Source organism: Cheilinus undulatus, linkage group 9, assembly GCF_018320785.1.
Source record: "Cheilinus undulatus linkage group 9, ASM1832078v1, whole genome shotgun sequence".
Classification (NCBI taxonomy): domain Eukaryota; kingdom Metazoa; phylum Chordata; class Actinopteri; order Labriformes; family Labridae; genus Cheilinus; species Cheilinus undulatus.
Window position 1 is genome coordinate 43126477 of NC_054873.1, and position 19781 is coordinate 43146257.

The window sequence follows — 19781 nt, forward strand, 5'->3', positions numbered from 1 at the left end:
CCCCTTTGCACAAGCTCTCTGGATCAGATACATCTTTTTTTCTTTAGTTGATCTGTGGCGAAATATGACAGTTTTGGTATGTAGGTGTTGGTCAGTCATATTCATAGATGACAGGAAAGCGTACGAAAAAAAAAGATCGGCGCATCCTTACTGTCTAATATAGAGTACACACTTAAGCTTAAACCTTTATTGTTACATAAATATATTTATTCAACTGAAGTGGTACAAACATTTAAAAGTTTAACAGCTACATTATAAAACCAGACAGAGAGAGCTATGCATCTCTTTCGACAGCTTTACACCTGGTTGTACCACCAACAAAACAGCGATCGTGTCTCATTTTTAGGGCATTTATCCACATGCTTATTCATTTGTGGCTGAGGAGTGATTTCAGGGGAACATGAGAAGTACAAGGCTTTACTTTGTACCTGTAAAGCCTAACTGATGGCAAACTGTTATGTGTTGTTTAATGCAGCCTCCCTCTGTGTTTGTATACAATATATGTATGCAGGCTCACCTTGCCAATAACAGGGATGTCCACAGATCCCCAGGTATCTGCGCCCCAGTGTACCATCCCCGATGCAAAGTCTGCCGTCACTATCCCTAGGACTGGCATGCAAACATAGACAAAAACAAACAGAGAGACAAAAAAGGAGAAACATATGTTTCTATTATATGTACAAGCAGACAAATAACCACTATATTACAAAGCTCACATGGGAAATCGCGATTTGAAAGAGCAGAATTTGCTGAAAAGTGATTTATATAAATACAAAATTTAAGGAAGTGCAGACAGAGGCTTTAGCGTTGTTTATGTAACACACAGTATGTTGAATCTGCTCACCGATGCCCAGGATGATCTTGAAGATGTGAACTGTGGAGAAGTGCAGGAGGAGGAAGGAGAAGTTGATGATGAAGAGAAAGAGGCACAGAATGACACACACCCACTCCTGGAGCCGCTTACCTATAGAAGAAAAAGAAGGAAAATGACAAATACAAAAATCATTAACCCCAGCACTATCAAGGAGCTCATTTTCTCACTAGACAGTGGGCGTTGTAATGTTTTAACAATGTAAAGATGAGAGTGGTAGTGATAAGAAGTCAAGGGAAGGGCTGGGCAATATGGACCAACAATCACATTGTAGGATGCAGAAAAATGTGATTTTTGCTGATATTTGATATCTGCTCTGCTTCCCAGCTCTGGAACTCACTCTCACCAGACATCTGGAACATTGACTCTCTTCCTCTTTTCAAATCCAGACTCACCTGTTCAGGAAAGCATACTCACTCCAATTACATTGTTCTATTTTATACTGTGTAAAGCTTTTATCTGCTGTTTTATTGTATTCATTTTTTAATCTGTAAAGTGTCCTTGAGTGCTGACAAAGGCACTTATGAATAAAATATATCATCATCATTAAATTCATTTTAGCTAATACCAATAAAATTATATACAGAGCTTTTATGATGGTAAAAAACATCAAGTCCCTCCTGAAATAGAATTCATCTGACAAACAAGACAAACAACATTCGATTCTACAATAAAGTATTAATGTTTCCTTTTTTAACCATGGCTATCTGCGACAAATATAAGTTCATAAATTACACCGTGAAGGCAACATCAGCAGGATCCATTATTTGTTAAGACAAAATTAACTGTCTGAAGTTATTTGGATAATATAATTTTGACTGGTGAATAGGAATGGGAATCAAGAACCGGTTCCAACTGGCATCATGGCATCTTTTAATCTTAATGATTCCCTTATCAATGCCTTACTTCCACGAGCCTTGAAAAAACACGGTCTTGCAAAAGGCAGTCAGCAAGCGAGCAAGAACTCAAGACAGTGGACCGTCACAAAAACAGACCAAAGCTGTCGAAAGTGTGGCTTCAGTTTCTCAAAAAATGACACAAACAGTGCAACGTGCAACGTCAGCGATTTTGTCATTTTATACACCAAGTGTGGCAAAAGCCATGATACAATCAATATATTGCCCAGCCCTGCCTGTGAAGGCACTGATTGCGGTTAATTTAAATTTCCAGAGCTTCTTGCTGCTGATATTATCTTGTGCTACTGCAATCCAAGACTATGTTTACAATAACTACCTGATACCACAATAAATACCATACTGTGGACTTGTTTTTGAGGTATTTTTATGTTGTGAGATTTTGATACCATTACAACACTGCTAAATGCACATTCAAATCATGTTTAACCGACTAGTTTAAAGTGGAAAAATGCTCACATAACAGTCAAAGTCATCACAGGGTCACTGTGTCACTGAGTAAACGATCTTTTGGCTCTTTTACTATGCATATCAACTATATCAATACAAACAAAATTACCTCACCCTACTGTATGTGTTGTTTGAAAATCTTTCATTATCTCTTAAAAATCTGTCGCCCAGCCCTAGATGAGGGTTGTGATGTTCTGTATTAATGAATTGAGTGAGGTCCATGAGACCACTGAGAGAACAGCGTGCTTTTTACTAAAGGTCAAAGGACCATCAACCACAATGACAGTGAGTGTGGGTGTGGGTGTCCAGGTTGTTAATATGTAATCAGTCAGATGAAGACAAGTGTACTCCAGGCTGCAGGGTCAAGACCTCTCATATGTGAAACACCAGTGCTGACGCAGCATCAGGCCCCCACTGGACTCTCCCAGTCTTTTTCAGGTGGGAGGTAGACCTCTGCAGGGACAAGGCCAAACTTATAGGTCAGCAATATTAACTAAAGAACAGAGGGAAAGGGACTTTCTTTAAGTACTCGTACTCTAAACTGGCAGATCAGCAGTATTATGAGAGATGAGAGGGTCAGACTAAAACTCTTAAACTGCACAGCCCTAAAGATTAGAGGAGCTGAATTATTAAAAACACACACATTTTGATGTGCAGTTCATCTACTGCTGGGTTTTCTGTTACTATCCAGAAGTCTTGAGTCTTTCACAAGCTTCACATCTTTGAATTTGTCCCTTTGTTTGCGTCTTGCCTTTGTTCTGGCTCGTCCGAGCTATGAGCCCAAACAGGAAATCTAACCCACTTACAGAAATAAACTCTAAAACGTCCAAAATAAACCACCACTGATCTGTTTAAAGTCGCCCTCTTTTGTTCTTTGTCTCTTAACACCCCCCTTTTGGCACCTTTTTTCTAATCCTCCTTTCTTTGCCAGTCTAATGTGCTTTTGAAACTTTAATGTCTTCAGATCCTAATATATCACACAGCATTAGCAGCCTATAAGATATTCATGACAGTTTTTTAATAAAGCACGCAGCCGTGTGAGTGTGTGCGCCTATAGACCTGTGTGACAATGAATATGCTATCAGCCTCTCATAAGGTATGGACTGACGCTGTCATGGGAGATTTAAGATATGATATTATGGATATTTTACGAATCATCAAATGTGACCCTTCACCTTCTAAAAATAGACGCTATCAAAGTTGTGCAGAGACAGATGGCTCATTCAAGAGGAGACAGAAGTTTGACTTTTAAATGAGTTTGACTTTGAAACTCAAGGATGTTATGAAAATCTCTTTTGTTTCCTTTTTAGACTAAAGTTAGATGAAGAAAATGATCATGCACTGTTGTTTTACACCTTTATTAGTGCTGTTTTCCCCTATAATGGTAACAGCAGCTCTGCTTAGGATACATCTTGGAAATAGCAAGAAGCTGCAAGCTTTGCTCCTTAAAAAAAGTAACAAAGTTGTGTCAAAGAACCAACCCACTACAACTGGTTTAATTCATCAATTTTTTTAAATTTCAGAAAAATTAGGGGTGCGAATCTCCTCTTTATTAAATTCTTTATTTATCAATTATAATTCTAAATAATTTGCCAAACATCCTCCTTTCTTGTTTTAATATATTTTCGTCTCATTAAAATGAGGAAAAAAAAATCATTCCCTTCATTTCATTAGTTCTGATTGAATTTGCACTGAGTCAAAATAATCTGAAGGGTTAGGGTATTTTAAAGTTGTTCAGAATAGGTTTAACTTATCAGATATTGTGTTGGTTACAATACAGACTGATGTATTGCTTGTATGTTGAAAAAAAACATAGGACGAGGGACTTAAAAATGATTGCATATCAAATAGCAATCCCAAAGTTCAAAAGTTGTTCAAATCATAACCGTCAAAGTTACTCTAGTTAAAATTTACTGGAGCAAAAGTACTGGTTTATAAATTCACTCAAGTTAAAGTACAAAGTATTTAATTTAAAGTTTACTTTGGCTACTGAGTATCTACTGAGGGGTTGTACGGTAAAATATGAGCTTTCCTTGTAGGCAGGAACATCAAGAGAATAGATCTCCAACCAGGCCGTTGTGGTGAAGTCACATCTCTATAATAAAGTTAAATATACAGCAAAATTGATGGTGTTAATTAAACTCATTTAATGTTAAATTCAACACTTTAAAAGTGTCTATGTTGGTCCACACTGTATGGTTAAACTGCACTTTTGAAATTATTAAATATTAAATATATAAATATTTTACAGTGCGAGAGCTGCAGTAACTCTGGAAAATCTGTGGTAAGGTTGGTCTGCTCTGGAAAAATCAACCTCATAGCAGGGAGATGGACACTAAAGAACATGCTCTATGTGTCTTTTAGGAACACCTGAAGTTACAGGTGGGAGCTCTAATTCAGTGGATAACTTCACTCATAGTGCACATTTGTCTCACACCAAAAACAACAACACCAGCAGCATGACCAAAAGAATCCCAGCAGGAACAGCAACATCCAAATACAAGCATCCAAACACATATAAAACAAGTCTAAACTCTCTTCCAGACGGCATCATAGGGGACTTTGCCCATGCATCCCCCCAGATTTGAAATCACAGTGGGCATAGCCATAGTTGCTCCTCAACTACTCTTGGTGCTAACACTAACACATCTCAGTCTTTACAATAGATATATTTGTTCATGTTACAGCTCAGAGAACCAATCATATACTAAATGTCATATACTAATAATACCTGGGTATTAGGAATATGATCCTTTTCTATAGATGGCAGCCAGCTAGAGAAAATCCCTGTTTCCCAGAGTGTCCTTCAGGATTAATAAATCTTAACTTATCAACTCCTCTGATCTGATCTTAACTCATCTTGTTTGTCTTTTATTCAGATATCAAACCTCTTATCATAATGAGACTGCACCTTATGCATAAAATATCTATATATTAAATTTTCATAACCTTAAAGCACCATTATCCCTGAGTTAATTTACTCAGCTATAAGCCGATTAATTCGATAATGTTGAACCTGCTCAGTCACTCTCTTAATTGGAGTCTGACATCTTGTGTTAAATATATCGTATAGATATCAGCGGCTCAATACAAGCTGAGAAGGACACCAGGTCTCCCTCTACCCGCCCTATGAGGCCGCTCTGTGTCTGTCAGAACAAATTTTCTTCACAATCCCCCGATTTCTAACATCAAGACTACAGTAAAACAAAAACAGACAGTTCTTCACCGTATAGCCATTTGTTCCAGATTTCTCTCATTAGATTCTTTTAATAACTACACATGAACTACGTTTTTAAAGAAAGTACAAAGTGCTGAAATAGTGCAGAGACACATGAAAATGTATTCAAAAACAGAAAAAAGGAGGATACAAGATGGGATCATAATCATAAAAGGATGCACAAATTGCACAAAGGGCCTTAATGTTGAATGAAAAACAAGTATTCGAATTTAAAGATGAAAAATGTTGCACTATTCGGTGAAAAGGTGATGAGTTACATTAAAACTGAGAAACATTTCAGCATTAAAACTGTCAGTGTTTTTTCTTCAGGAGAAATGTTCTTCAGATGTGTTAAAGGTAGGGCTGTGTATTGGCAAGAATCTGATACGATATGTATCATGATACAGGGTGCCGATATCAATATATTTTGTACGTATACCCAGATGACATCTTGAATAGGGATGTACCGATCCCGATCCTGGTATCAGGTTTCGGCCTGATCCAGCCCCTCAAAGCTGGATCGGGTATCGGTGGGAGAGGGCCGATCCGTGGTGCCGATCTAGGCATCCCGCTCTATGTCTTTTTTAATATTTTTTTTACCGGTGCCCTCGTATGACGTCACACGCATGCGCCTGCCAAGAAAAGAGCAATGATATCATGGCGGCGGCTAACCGCAGAGGCTCCGCGGTGTGGAGGCATTTCACTCTCAGTACACCGACAACAACAACGGCGTCATGAAATATATACAAAGCAAATGTTTCGAGAGGGGGCGGTCACTCAGCAAGATTCAACACAACAAACTTAATTAAGCATCTAAAGAAGCACCACGCCAAAGAATATGAGGACTACGAACAAACGAAAAGGACCGACGAAACAAAGCAGCTAACTTTGTCGGCTACTCTGCAAAGACGAGAGAAGCTTTCCGCTGACAGTATGAAAGCGTCAAAAATAACAGAGAAAGTGCTGGAATTTATAGTTTTAGACGGCCAGCCCCTGCAAGTGGTTGAAAGCGAGGGGTTTCATCGCCTTCTTGAACACTTGGAACCACAGTACTGTCTGCCATCCCGTAAATATTTTTCTGAGAATGCTCTGCCTGAACTCTACAAAAAAGTATGTGGACAACTATTGTTAGAACTAAAAGATGTTACATTCTGAATAAAAAAGTGACCCCTACTCATATGTGAAATGGACACTTCAGCTGCTGTAACAATTGTTACAGGAATTCAAAGGCTACTTGATTTGGACATTTTTTAGGTAGTTGTTACTTCAGGTGAATTTTTATTTTACTTAACTGTTAAGATTGTATTTTATTTTTTACTATTATTTTTGTTGTCACTTAAAGAACCTGACACCAAGGCTAAATTATGATTTAATCAAACAAGGTTGTTTGCACTATATTCTCACGAATTGTCACTTTGTTTACAGTGTGTGGTTACAAACACTTGTGTAATACAGTTTTGTACTGGAATGTTACCTCTGAGGCACTTTCTTTGTTTTTTGCTGCATTACCAGTCTACAGGGTATAAAAGTTTACAATTGAACAGTAATTTCTGTAAGTTCTGAAGCACTGTTTTTACCAAACTGCTGGTAAACATTTAAACACTTTATAGATTAAATATCAACTTCAGTAATTCCATATGTACACATTTTTTGCCTTTTACCCCAAAGAATTACCAGTCTTATCCTACAGTAGGGCATGCAGGTTGTTATTTTAACACTGGTATCGGATCGGATCGGTATCGGTATCGGTCGATACCCTAAGCCCAGGTATCGAAATTGGTATCGGGACCAGAAAAGTTGGATCGGTGCATCCCTAATCTTGAAAGCTCCTTGATGTCAATGATGTCGACGGTCTGCAGTCTCTGGCGACCCATTAGTGATTGCATTAATCAGCTTGTTGTGGTTTAGGGGACAAATCCAGGTCTGCTGGACCGCGCCGGTGACTGTGCCGGTGTAGCTTGATGTTGTGGCTTGGTCCTGTGTTATTGTTAGCGTCTTTGCTAACATTAGCAATATTAGTTGTCATAACTTGATCCCGTGTTGTTGTTAGCATATTTGCTAGCATTAGCAACATTAGCTATCATGGCTTGATCCCGTGATGTTGTTAGTGTTGTTGCTAACATTAGCAAAGATGCGTTTTGCCCGGAGGTGGTACTTGGGACTCGTTGTGCTTCGGTGTAAAGACAGTTCATCACGGCAGTATGTACAAAAAACTTTTGTTTCATCCAGACTTCCATTAGGCAGCTTTTTTAATTAAAATTTGCCATAAAGCAGACCTGGGTCTGTCTTCTCACTCATCACTGCTGGCTGCGTTTGACCCGCCTTTAACCTTTTCATCCCAGTAACATAAACATCCGTGCAGGAAGACTACAGGAGGAAGTTGTGGTCATACTTAGTCATATGACTAAATTGCGTTATTTTTTTTTTAACACATTAAGCTTTCCAGATTAATTACGAGCATTAACGCATTTTTTCCACAGTCCACTGTGGGTGATATCATTCGAAAGTGGAAGAGTAGAGGAACAAAGGCTAGTAAATCACAAAGTGGAAGACCTCGTAAAATCACAGAGTAGGTTAATAACTGCTATGATGCATGGTGTGTAAAAGTCCTCAACACTGTGCTGATTCCATTACTGAGGAGTTTTGAACTTTCCACTGGCATTTGTGTAAACACAAAAACTATGGGGCGGAGCTTCATGGAGAGGGTTTCCATGGCTGAGCAGCTGTGTGCAAACCTGTGTGAGTAAAACATTCCTGAGTGCACTGTGCCAACTGAGAAGTTTGGTGGAGAAAGGATAATGGGATGGGGCTAGGTTTCAGGGTTCGGGCAAGGCCCCTTATCCCAAGTGAAGTCCAGTCCTAATGCAGACCAAGACATGTTGGACAATTCTATGCTTCCAAATTCGTGGCAACAGTTTGGTGAAGGCCCTTTTGTATTCCAACATGACTGTGCCCTAGTGCACAAAGTGAAGACTATAAAAACATTGTTTGATGAGTTTGGTGAGGAAGAACTTGACTGGCCCACAAAAAGCCCTGACCTCAATCCCACTGAGCACCTTAGGGATGAGCTGGAGATTGTGTGCCAGACCAGCCTACCTACACACGTGGACAAAATTGTTGGTACCCCTCTGATAATGAAAGAAAAACCCATAAAGGCACCCTTCAAACCTGAGACAACTGGAGCAGTTTGCTCATGAGGAGTGGGCTAAAATACCTGCTGAGAGGTGCAGAAGTCTCATTGAAAGTTACAGAAATCATTTGATTGCAGTGATTGCCTCAAAAGGTTGTGCAACAAGATATTAAGTTAAGGGTACCATCATTTTTGTCCAGGCCTGTTTCATGAGTTTGTTTTTTTTAAATAATTCTGTTGAACCACAGTTCAAAAGCAATGTCTGATTTTCATTGGTTATTTTCATTGAATTTTTGTTTATTATCACTTTTGTCAGATTCAAGTTATTTCTGTGACCATTGTGGATTTTTCTTTCATTAACAGAAGGGTAGCAACAATTTTGTCCACGTGTGTACCTATCCGCCTGCCTGCCACAATAGGAGCAACTTTAGGACTGTATCACAGACCAATATTCAGTGTAAAATTTACCCATGCTTTTTAAAAGGCCTCCCCACATGCAAATGAGTCTGACATCTGAAGTTCTGAATGAAGTTTATTGATCCCAGATGAATGAATTTTTAAATGATAAAATGATTGTCAGGTGACCCGCGGATGGGCCGCTCAGTCATAGTCTGTATTGGGACTGATCCCCTCCAATATTCACGGCACACCTGCCCCCACACACCTGTGAGGGGCCATGCATATTTCTGCCTGCTGAGGTGAGAGGATCAAGAGGGAGTTGGTGCAGACTGAGCCCAACTGTTCGCTCATTTTAACCACGTTTCCCGCCGTTTTTTCGTTTGTCAGATAAACCAGTTGCATTGGAGAACTCTCTTATGATATTAAGTCAAAGTATCCCAGCACACATATGACCCCAGCTCTGACATGGGGAGGAGGAGGGGGCCTCTCTGGTCAGTGAGTGTGTGGGTCTGCTTAGCTCTGTATATAATGTCAGAAGGAACAAGCAGAAAACTGGGACTCAGAAATGACATGCATTCGTGTAAACAATATAAGTAACATAAAGCTTTTTCAATCAGGAGAGACTTATCCGAGTTTAACAATGATGTATTTTACAAGTTTGGAAATGTTTGGCAATATTTGTAATTGTGAAATGTCTTTGGAGTATAGACTCCATCATGATGTCTTTATGAACTTGAAGGGGTAGTGAGGCGGACAGCAGAATAGGATACCCCCTGGAGTCTAGACACTGGTGGTGGTGATGGAAGGGGTAAGATAAGATGAGTAAGAGACTTCTGAGGAGTAGATTTCAGAGGAGCTTGACCCAGACGCTAATGAGATGTAATGGAGGTGGCTGGGGAGGAGGAGGGTTGCAGCGATCGCACTGAAATGACAGACTGACTGTGAAGGAAAGAGAACAGATTTTAAAATATGACAGCTGCAGGGTGATTGGATTAAGAGAGGTCATGGCTGGAAGGGATTGGCTCAAAGCTTAAGCGAGTAGACGCCCATTGATGATTACTAGAGCAGGAACAGGTGCGGCAAAAGGGGGGAAAGGTGAGTGAGCGGTTACTAGTGAATGAAAGGGTGAGTTGAAGTGAAACTGTCTTCCTGCTTGAACTTAATAAGCATAAGCTTCATTTAGTTTGTTTAATAAAGGGACAAGGTAGAGACCTGTACTATAGGAAAGGTATCCTTAAATGACTTCTGTTGTGATCAGGCGCTATATAGAAAATTAAATTAAATTAACTAGGCCATCAAGGGGGACAGGGGGTACAGTTGGGGGGCCTGGGCGCTCCCTAATATAATGGTAGGGGAAACACTGGTGTACTTGCTGCTTTTATTACCACAAGCTTGACAACAACTAAAACAAAGCTACACTCAAAATTCTAGTTTCTTCTTGGCAGAGTGCGTCTGTGTGGACAGTTACGCTGCAGTCTGGTCTAAAGGTAGCAGGTGAGAGTTGGGTAAACATGCATCAAGGAGACTATGGTTCAGAGATTAGAGCCTCTGTTTTGCACATGTCGCACAGGTCCAGTTGAACTATTTAATGTGTTTACATAATGAAGCTCAGGTAATCAGTTCACATAGCCTCAGTCCACAGCGAGGTTAAATAGAGCGCAGTTAGCTCTGTTGTCTCCAAGCTTCATGTGACACCATTTTCTCCTCTCTGCTCCAAGCTACACACACATAACACACACACACACACACACACACACACACCTCCAGGGATGAGTACAACAAAATTCACTCTCTCAACTCTCTCATGGCATCTGCACCCACACACACACCACCATTTGTGCGCTATCACACAGAATGATGATCCAACTGATGGATTTCCTAACACATTCTCACATCTCTCTCTCTCTCTCTCTCTCCCTCTGACACACACAAACTCACACACACCATCTCCGTCACACACACACACACACACCCACACACACACACACACACACACACACAGTGCAGGGCCGTGGAGCAGTGGGGCGGCTGTCAGGTGATGTGCGTCAGTCCTTGGATCCTCCGGCTCCCTGGTGAGGGGAAGGAAACTAGGACAGGCCTCCGCAGAGCGCACAACCACACTCTCTCCCTCTCTCTCTCTGTTTCACACACACTTTCACACACGCACATAAGCCCTTGTCCCTGAGGCCATGGCATTGCTGGATATCACACACAGCTACAGAAAGACACACAAAAACAGCCTTTACTAGCATGTAAGTATGGGCAGACATATGCTGGCATATAGCAACATGTAGCTCTTAGAAACACACATTTGCACATCTTCATTTGGCAAATTTACACTAAAATTAACATGCATGCTTAGACACAGGTAAACACAAACACACATATCTTCACAGACACTTTGGGCCGGAGCAGCACACTCATTAATATTGTTCTGACAACAACCGACTCCCTGGCAACCTCTCTGCCATCGCTCACCCAGCAGCAACCCCCGCCTGTGAGCGTGCACGCCAGTGTGCACGGGGATTTAACCTGGGCGGAGCCGGGGGAGGAGAACGAGGGGTGCTAATAGGCTGAAATTAATCAACGCCGGCTGATTCGCTGTCTGGGGAATGAGTGGCGGCCAGCAAGCAGGCAGGCAACACATCCTGAATACTAATGGACTAATGAAGAGGAGATACAGAGACAGAAGACCCCTTTACCTCTCACTGCTGCTTTTTCAGGAACTAGGAAATGGGGTGAGGGAGTGAGGCATGTTCAAATATGTACAGTAGGAGCAATCTGAGCTCCGCTAACAAGCAAACAAAAGATTAAAATCCAGATTCATGTGACTGAATGTGAGCAAACACAAAAAAATGAGCACAATTGTCATGGGACCAAATTATGAGTCATACATAAATCAACTTCAACCTCAGTGATATGAAACAGTGAAAGTTCTTATCAGAAATACTGCCTCTTAAAATTCAGCATTACATTTTGACAAAATGTGCAGTTCACTTATGAGAGGGACTAAGAGAGCTATGTTATGGTTCTGTCTATGAACATATGGATCATCAGGGTAAAACCTTCTCCGGTTTAAAACAAGACATGACAAGTTTATTCACAATAGATATAAAAAAGAAGTCGGCACAGCTCTGTTAAAATGCAACAATTCGGGAGCGCAGATGGTCGAGTGGTTTAAGGCGCTACCCATGTACGCCGGCGGCCCGGGTTCTCATGTCTCTCCCCACTTTCTTCCCTGTTTCCGAGTCCATCCACTGTCCTTCCTCTATCAAATAAAGGCATGAAAAGGCCCAAAAATAAATCTTTAAAAAAAGAGGCAATAATTCTGTGCTTTAAAAAAACTGGGGCAAAGATATATCATCACTGGGGTGTAACGGTACGGAAAAATTTCGGTTTTGAAGTCATGCTTCGGTACGTTTTTGGTATGGTAATTAAAGTGAATAAATAACTTCTACCATTATCCCTGCTCCACCAAACTTTACAGTAGGCAAAAATGCAGTCAGGCAGGTAATGTTCTCCCAGCATCCACCAAACCCAGACTCGGCCATCAGACTGCCAAACAGAGAAGCATGATTGGCCACATTTCCACCGAACACGTTTCCACTGCTCCACAGTGTGCTTTACACCATTCCATCCAACACTTGGCACTGGCTCGCTGATTTAAGGCATGCATGCAGGTGCTAGGCCATAGAAACCCTTATATTAATACTAGTGGACGTTCAGGACACATCAGCTGGACAAGCGAACATAGGATCTTGCAGAGCTCCAGAATCCTCCAACCCTGCTCACCGAGTCCAACGCCTTCTGGGAGTCAATGTAGGCTCCTAGCAATCCTCTATTCAGTTCCTGAAAGTGCTAAGTGAGGACCCAAGTGCCAGGTTAAGGTCTACCATAGACCATTTAGGTGTGGACTAGGCCTTAGTAATGGGTAACACAGGGGCAAACACATTTTGTGCCAAAGAGAGATGGTGACAAATTAACATTCAACATAACATGCACATCTTCAGTTGCAAGACTGGATGTTGGAGAGAGAGAGTGAACGATGACTTGCACAAAACAGTGTCCGTATCACAAGTCAAACCTGCAACCAGAGCTAACATGAGGCGTCTGATCTTCTTTTATCATGCTTATTTGGATACAGGAAACCAGCTGTATGGAGCAGGGTGTCAAACTCAAGGCCTGGGGGCCAAATCTGCCCCAGGGTACAGTTATACCTGGCCCACAAGATTAAATCATATTTTTATTAAAACTGGTCAACCAATACGAGGTCAACAGATTTCTACTTCATTTCATATTTTCAACTTTGCATCTCACAATTGCAACCTATCCTTAAGGTACTGGCTTTGCATTTCATTTTTTAACCTTTTCAATTTTGATTCTATCTCACATTTTGTCCTTTCTCCTCATGATTTTCAAATTTCATCTCAAGGTCCGACCATTTCAACACCTATGACTTTAAATCCCATTATTTGACCTGATAGATGCGAATTTCTAAATTTACATTCATATTTTGACCTTTTAAACTAATGATTTCATATTGAAGCTCATTTTTGGACCTTAAAGTCTCAAGGTTTTGACTTTATATCTCGCATTTTGACCTTTAAAGTTCATTATTTTGACTTTCCTTCTCATATTTTAACTTGAAAAGCTATGATTTTGAATTTAATCCCATGTCTTGTACCTTAAAACTCATGTTTTCGAATGTCGCCTCATATTTTAACCTTTAAACTCATTATTCATAATTTGATATCATATTCTGACCTTTTAAACTCATGATTTTGTCTTTTGATCTCATATTTTAACTCTTTGAAGTCTTGATTTAGAATTTATCTCGAATTTTGCTCTTTTAACTTGTGTATTTTTCTGGCATTTTGACCTTTTAAATTCATGACTTTTGCCTGTCCGTCTCATATTTTGACCTTGAAAACCTTTGGTTTGAATTTGATCTTGTATTTTGTCATTTAAAACTCATGTTTTCAAATTTCACCTATTTTTGTACTTTTGTAACTCACGATTTGGAATTTATCTCTTTTTTTACCTTTAAACTTATGATTTTGTCTTTTATCTCATTTTTTGACCCTTTGAATTCAAGATTTTAAATTTATCTCTTTTTTTTGACATTTTAAACTTATGATTGTTAATGCTTTCTCATAATTTGACCTTTTTAATTAATGATTTTGGATTTTATCTTATATTTTGACCACTAAAATTCATGTTTTCGAATTTCATCCCATATTTTGATTTACAGAACTCTTGATTTCAACTTTCTATGTCATATCAGTCCTTTCAAGCTCATGATTTTGAATTTCTATCTGATATATTGCCTTTTGAAAACATTATTTTGACTTTTAATTTTGTATTTTGACCTTTTGAACTAATAAGCTTGACTTTTTATCTCAGATATTGAGCCTTAAACTTATCATCTTTACCTTTTTATTCTAAGAATCTACTAAGCCTATTTTTTTTTATAATTCCTCACTGATGAAAATGAGGTGGATAGTTTATGGGTAGATGTGACCCTCTTAGGCTCTCAGGTTAGACCTAAATTCAGGATTTGACACCCCTGGTATGGAGGAATACTGTCCAAATGTTATCCTGTTGTCTACTAGGGCTGCAACGATTCGTCGACATAATCGTTTGTGTCGACTATAAAAATTTGTCGATGCGGGAATTCAAGTGTCGACGCGTCGTATTATTGTTTTTTATATTGGTAAAATCTAGTACTGGCCAGTAAGGACTCATCTGTACTTGCAATTCACTACAGGAAGTGGTGGGGGCAGTATCGCTCCCACTGTTTACATTATTCACAGAAACTGAGAAGAAGAAATTAAGCATGGCGGAAACCACGGAGAACGCACCAAAAAGCCGACCCAGAGCTTCTAAAGTTTGGGAAAATTTTACAGAAAACAAATTGGCGAAACAAGTCAACTGCAAACTGTGTCAAGTCAAACTCTCGTACCATGGCAGCACTACAGCAATGCATGAACACCTGAAAGGTAAACACACTGTAGCTGCCGCGTCTTCAAATACCGCGAGTGGGCAAGTTTGCAAGTTGCATGAATATCTTTTAGATCTTTTGCATTTAGTTACTGAGCACTTTTAGCTTCAGGCACGAGGATTAATTCCAGTAGCCTACTTATAACGTTGGTGCCGTACGTTAATCAGTCGGAAAACCATCTTTGATATTTGTTAGGGTAACGTTTTTTTCAGTAACACTATTTAGTGTGCAATTTACTTTAGTTATCAATTCAATACTTTTATATTAGAGGAAAAACAAACCTTGACGATGTAGCAACTTGACATGTCATGTCAATTTGCTAAACCATTAAGTTTTCACAGGTGTGCATGCATAAAAAAGCAAGGTAAAATGGGGATCCAAAATAGTATGCCAAATAGCCACGATTAGTCGACCAATCGCAAAAATAATCGCCAGATTAGTCGACATAAAAAAGAATCATTTGTTGCAGCCCTGTTGTCTACCAGTTGCTCTCTTGTTACAACCTTCCCTTTTTAATCTCTACAAACAGACATCTTTATTTTTAAAGACAATATCTATGTCATACGTTTTGAAAATCTCCCCAGTCACCAAGAAATTGGGCAGCAGCCACAAACAGAGGGTCGTAAAGTTGGGCACAGAAAGTCTGTGGTCATCTAAAAGACTGAGTCAAACATGCTGACCATACCTTTTAATACTTTCTCTTTTGTTTACGAGACATGAGACAAAAAGTGCCTTAGCAAACACTGATGTATGGTCTGCTTACACATTAGGCTCTAATTCACAGAGGATGTTACTGTATGTGAGCGGAATGCAGAAAGCTGCTACTCTTTTTGTTCTCTGTCTCTCTGTCTGTGTCCCCTGGTTTACTCTCAGTAGACTGTCTTCAGATGGGACTCTGGGAGAGAGGGATGGGGGAGAGAAAGAGAGAGTTGTGGGTGGTAAAAGTGGGTCACATGCTCAGAGAGAAAGAGAATGAAAGAGGGGGAGACGGGGGAGAGAGACACAGAGAGAGAATGACAGTAAGCGGGAACGATGGGGTGAGGGAGGGAGACACAAAGGGGGTGAGGGAGGGGGAGAGAGGGGGAGGTCGAATTCCCCTGTTCAGAAGGAGTGGATCAGTCACAGGCCTCTTTCCTTTCATCTGATCTCAGCGGACCAGAAAACCTGGGACGCACGCACACACAATAATAGTACACAACACAGGGACGCAAGCAAACACACAATCACTGGCACACACAAAACCAACATCAACGCAAAGTACACATCCTACAGATGAAGAAACGATCACACACTAGCTACAACACAGTATGTATGTCTTTATGTAGATCCACACAGGCCTGCCAGACAAACTTAATAAATCCATTACCCTGTAGATTCAACAGCAACAAAGAGAGGAATGTGGCAACTGAAATCCAATAACTGCATACCGACACAATGGCTCACACAAACAGATGCATATAGCCGGGCACAAAAACACAAAAACACACACTTTTTAACCCACATGAGAGCCAGTGTAAGTAGGCCCTGCTCCAGCCTGCCTCCCCTGTGGAGACAAAAAAAAAGGATGGACAGATCCCATCATGTGTGTTCCTTTGTGTGCGAGTGTGTGTGCTGCATGCCATCCTCACATCTCCTGGGCTTTCTGCTACCACCATATTCATCTGCGGCCCCTCATAAGGATAATTACACACATACAAACACACACAGCTCATCTCTGAAAAAGCACAGCATTCCCAGCTCCTCTCTAGCGTTGGTCAAGGTCAAAAGCAAAATCCTGCCTAGAAGGCTCGCCTAAAGCCATGGATGCACTGTGTAGGTGTGCAAAGTGTGTGCACAGTGAGCCCACAGTGTGTGTGCAAGCCTTTTTACATTATGTATGTGATCCATCTAAGTGTATACAGGGTGAATCTATGACTTTGATTATCATTCAAGAGGTCCAACATTTATCATTTAAAAAAAAAAAAGTCTTGATAAAAGTCAAACAATATAGCAAAAGTTTAGAAAAGGTTTTTTTTTTTTTTCAAGCTGAAGAAACAAAACACCACATGGACCTTCTTGTTTTAACCAAAAGCACACACAGTTCTCTTTTCATGAATTTTAAAATAAAACATTTCGGCCTTATTCACCAATATCTTTCTGAGATGTTTCCTAAGAAGGTTTCAAAGAGAAATCTGCATGGGATTCATAACATGTTCTTAAACTGCTGAATAGTTTGCACCTGTGTTCTTAAATTGATGAATACCAGGTGCTCGTTAGCTGGAGGCATGTGCAAGTTTCTCCTATTTATCACAGAGCGACGCACCTTTTATGCCCACATAAGGACATGCAGGGCCATGCGCAAAGACAGAAATATTTTTGATAGATCTAAAGTGAATATAGTGCTGCTGCAAGTGACACTAAAAGAGGAAGATTTTAATTTCTATTTTAGCACCACATAAAACAGTGCAGAGTATTTGCCCTCTTTCTGATTCCAGATTTTTCTTTGTATATTTATCACTAGGGGTGCATGATAACTATTGGGCCGATAGTTATTGGGCCGATAACAGGAAATTATTACGTCATACTTATCGGTCCGATATCATGACGGTGAGTCCCAATAACATATATATTTTTGTCAGCACAACAGTGCTGGCATTTGTTTTCTTTCTCAGGAGACTACACATTCCGAAACAGCAGGTGGCGCCGCAGTACACGACCTTTTATTAAAGCAACAAAGAAAAAGAGAAAGTAGCAGCCCCTGTGCTAAAATGCTAACAACACGGTGGCGTTATTCAGTATTTACGGGGAGGACAACACGACCGTGTGTGTAGAATTTGCCCTGCAAAAGTCGCAAAGAGTACAAAGAAGCCCTCGACGGATCTTATAAGTCACTTATAGTCATCATCCTAACGACATTAAAACAAAGCGGCAGCAGCCACTAGCCTCAGCCGCAGGCATCAGGACCGAGTCAGCGGAGCTCTGATTCTAAGCAGGCATTGAAAACTGCAGAAAGCTTGCCAGAGCCAAAAGGCGCAACCTTAAAATAACAAAATCAGTCTGACAGTCTCCTGATCCATCGCTACTATCATAAACGTATACCTGCCTGCTCTGTTTGACGTGGTTTCATTCAGTTAGACCACGGTGGACTTCACATTCTTAACCAATCTCTGATATGACTTATGTCAGTGCATATTTTTAATCTTTACGTAAAACATCAGCTCGCTTTTATTCTGGCTTAAGCAAAAAAGAAAAAGAAAAAGAAAAAAAAACCCAGACCCCCAAATATCTCCATTTGTTAAGCATAACAGCCTGTTATCATTTGGTTTTATGGGGGAAAATCTATGTCAGTTGTTTGTGTATGTTGTACTTGGTACACAATTGTTTAACTAAAAAAAGTTAACTATAATAACAGTTATAAAGTCAGAATAGTTCTTTGTTTTTTGAAAAACACGAGTGATATTAGTTAAAATTAGTTATAAATATCTGTGCTCACTACATATTAACGCCTTCTTACCCCCAGATGTGCATAAACACATCAAATAAACTTATTTTGTTAAATCAACAATTGTAAAAAATTTATCGGTTATTATCGGTTATCGGCCATCAGGAGTAGGAAATTAACGGTTATCGGTATCGGTTCAAAAAAACATTTATCGTGCATCACTATTTATCACACTTAAATGTTTCAGATCATCAAAACAGTTTTAATATCTCACAGAGACAACCCAAGCAAATACAAAATGCAATTTCTAAATGATGATTTTATTTATTAAGGGGGGAAAAAAATCCAAACCTACCTGGCCCTATGTGAAAAAGTAATTCCCCCCTTGTTAACTGTGATTAACCACAGTTCTTAGAAAGCTGAGTTCGATTTCCCTGGCCAACTGCCAACAGATTTGTTGAATCAAGAAATCACTTAAATAGAAACTGTCAGACAAAGTGAAGTAGGCTACAAGATCTCAAAAAGAAACGCATCACACCACAATCCAAAGACATTCAAGAACAAATGAGAAACAAAGTATTTGAAATCTATCAGCCCCGAAAAGGTTACAAAGCCATTTCCAAGGCTTTGGGACTCCAGTCAACCCCGGTCAGAGCCATTATCCACAAATGGAAAAAACTTGGAACAATGGTGAACCTTCCCAGGAGTGGTCAGCCAACCAAAATCACTCCAAGAGTGCAACGACGACTCATCCAGGAGTTTCTGTTGTATTATTGTCTCCAATGGCCTGCCTTGTCTACACTACTTTTTGCTGCTTTAAATTTTGGAATTTCCCCTTTGGGGTCTAACAAAGGAATATCTCATCTTTTCTTATATCAGGATATTTTGCGACACCATACCATATCGATATTTTAAATTGTTGTATTGATATTTCATTAATTAATAATGTACTTTGTTGGTGCTGTAGTTTTTTAATGTAACTTCAACCTCGGACCACTGATTGGCAGCAGGCATTTGAGACTTTCCTCTTCTTCTCTGTTTAGACAATGAGATCACATGAGCCTTCCAGCCTGAGCAAGCCGGTCACTTGTGTCTAGCAGAGCAGATGTGTGGACTTCTGTTGGCTTCCAAAACATTCAGTACAGTACAAACTTAGACAGGAGTCAGAAGTTTGCAAGATATGTCTTATCAGAGTGAAATACTGAGACAACACGAGGAATCTGCGAGCTGGACATCACTGCTATAGCATTGAAGCTAACGGCTAACATGAAAAGAGCCAGTCGAAGCTACCGCTGGTCTCATGTAACCATAACCACACAGGCAATACTTTATTTTTGGGGGGTCCTGCGCCGTCTTAGAGTCGTTAAGAATGACGGCT

At 40.0% G+C, this 19781-nt stretch overlaps 1 protein-coding gene across 1 annotated transcript in view; it reads right to left on the reverse strand.

Moving 5' to 3' along the window:
- The window catches only part of si:ch211-212o1.2 (uncharacterized protein LOC492735 homolog), an 82931-nt gene that overhangs the window by 41507 nt on the left and 21643 nt on the right, over window positions 1-19781 (reverse strand). Inside the window, exons 2-3 of the mRNA XM_041795363.1 lie at window positions 845-964; window positions 518-609 (exon numbers count right to left, since the gene is read on the reverse strand). Coding sequence (XP_041651297.1) covers window positions 518-609; window positions 845-964 — 212 coding nt within the window. The remainder of the gene's footprint in view (window positions 1-517; window positions 610-844; window positions 965-19781) is intronic.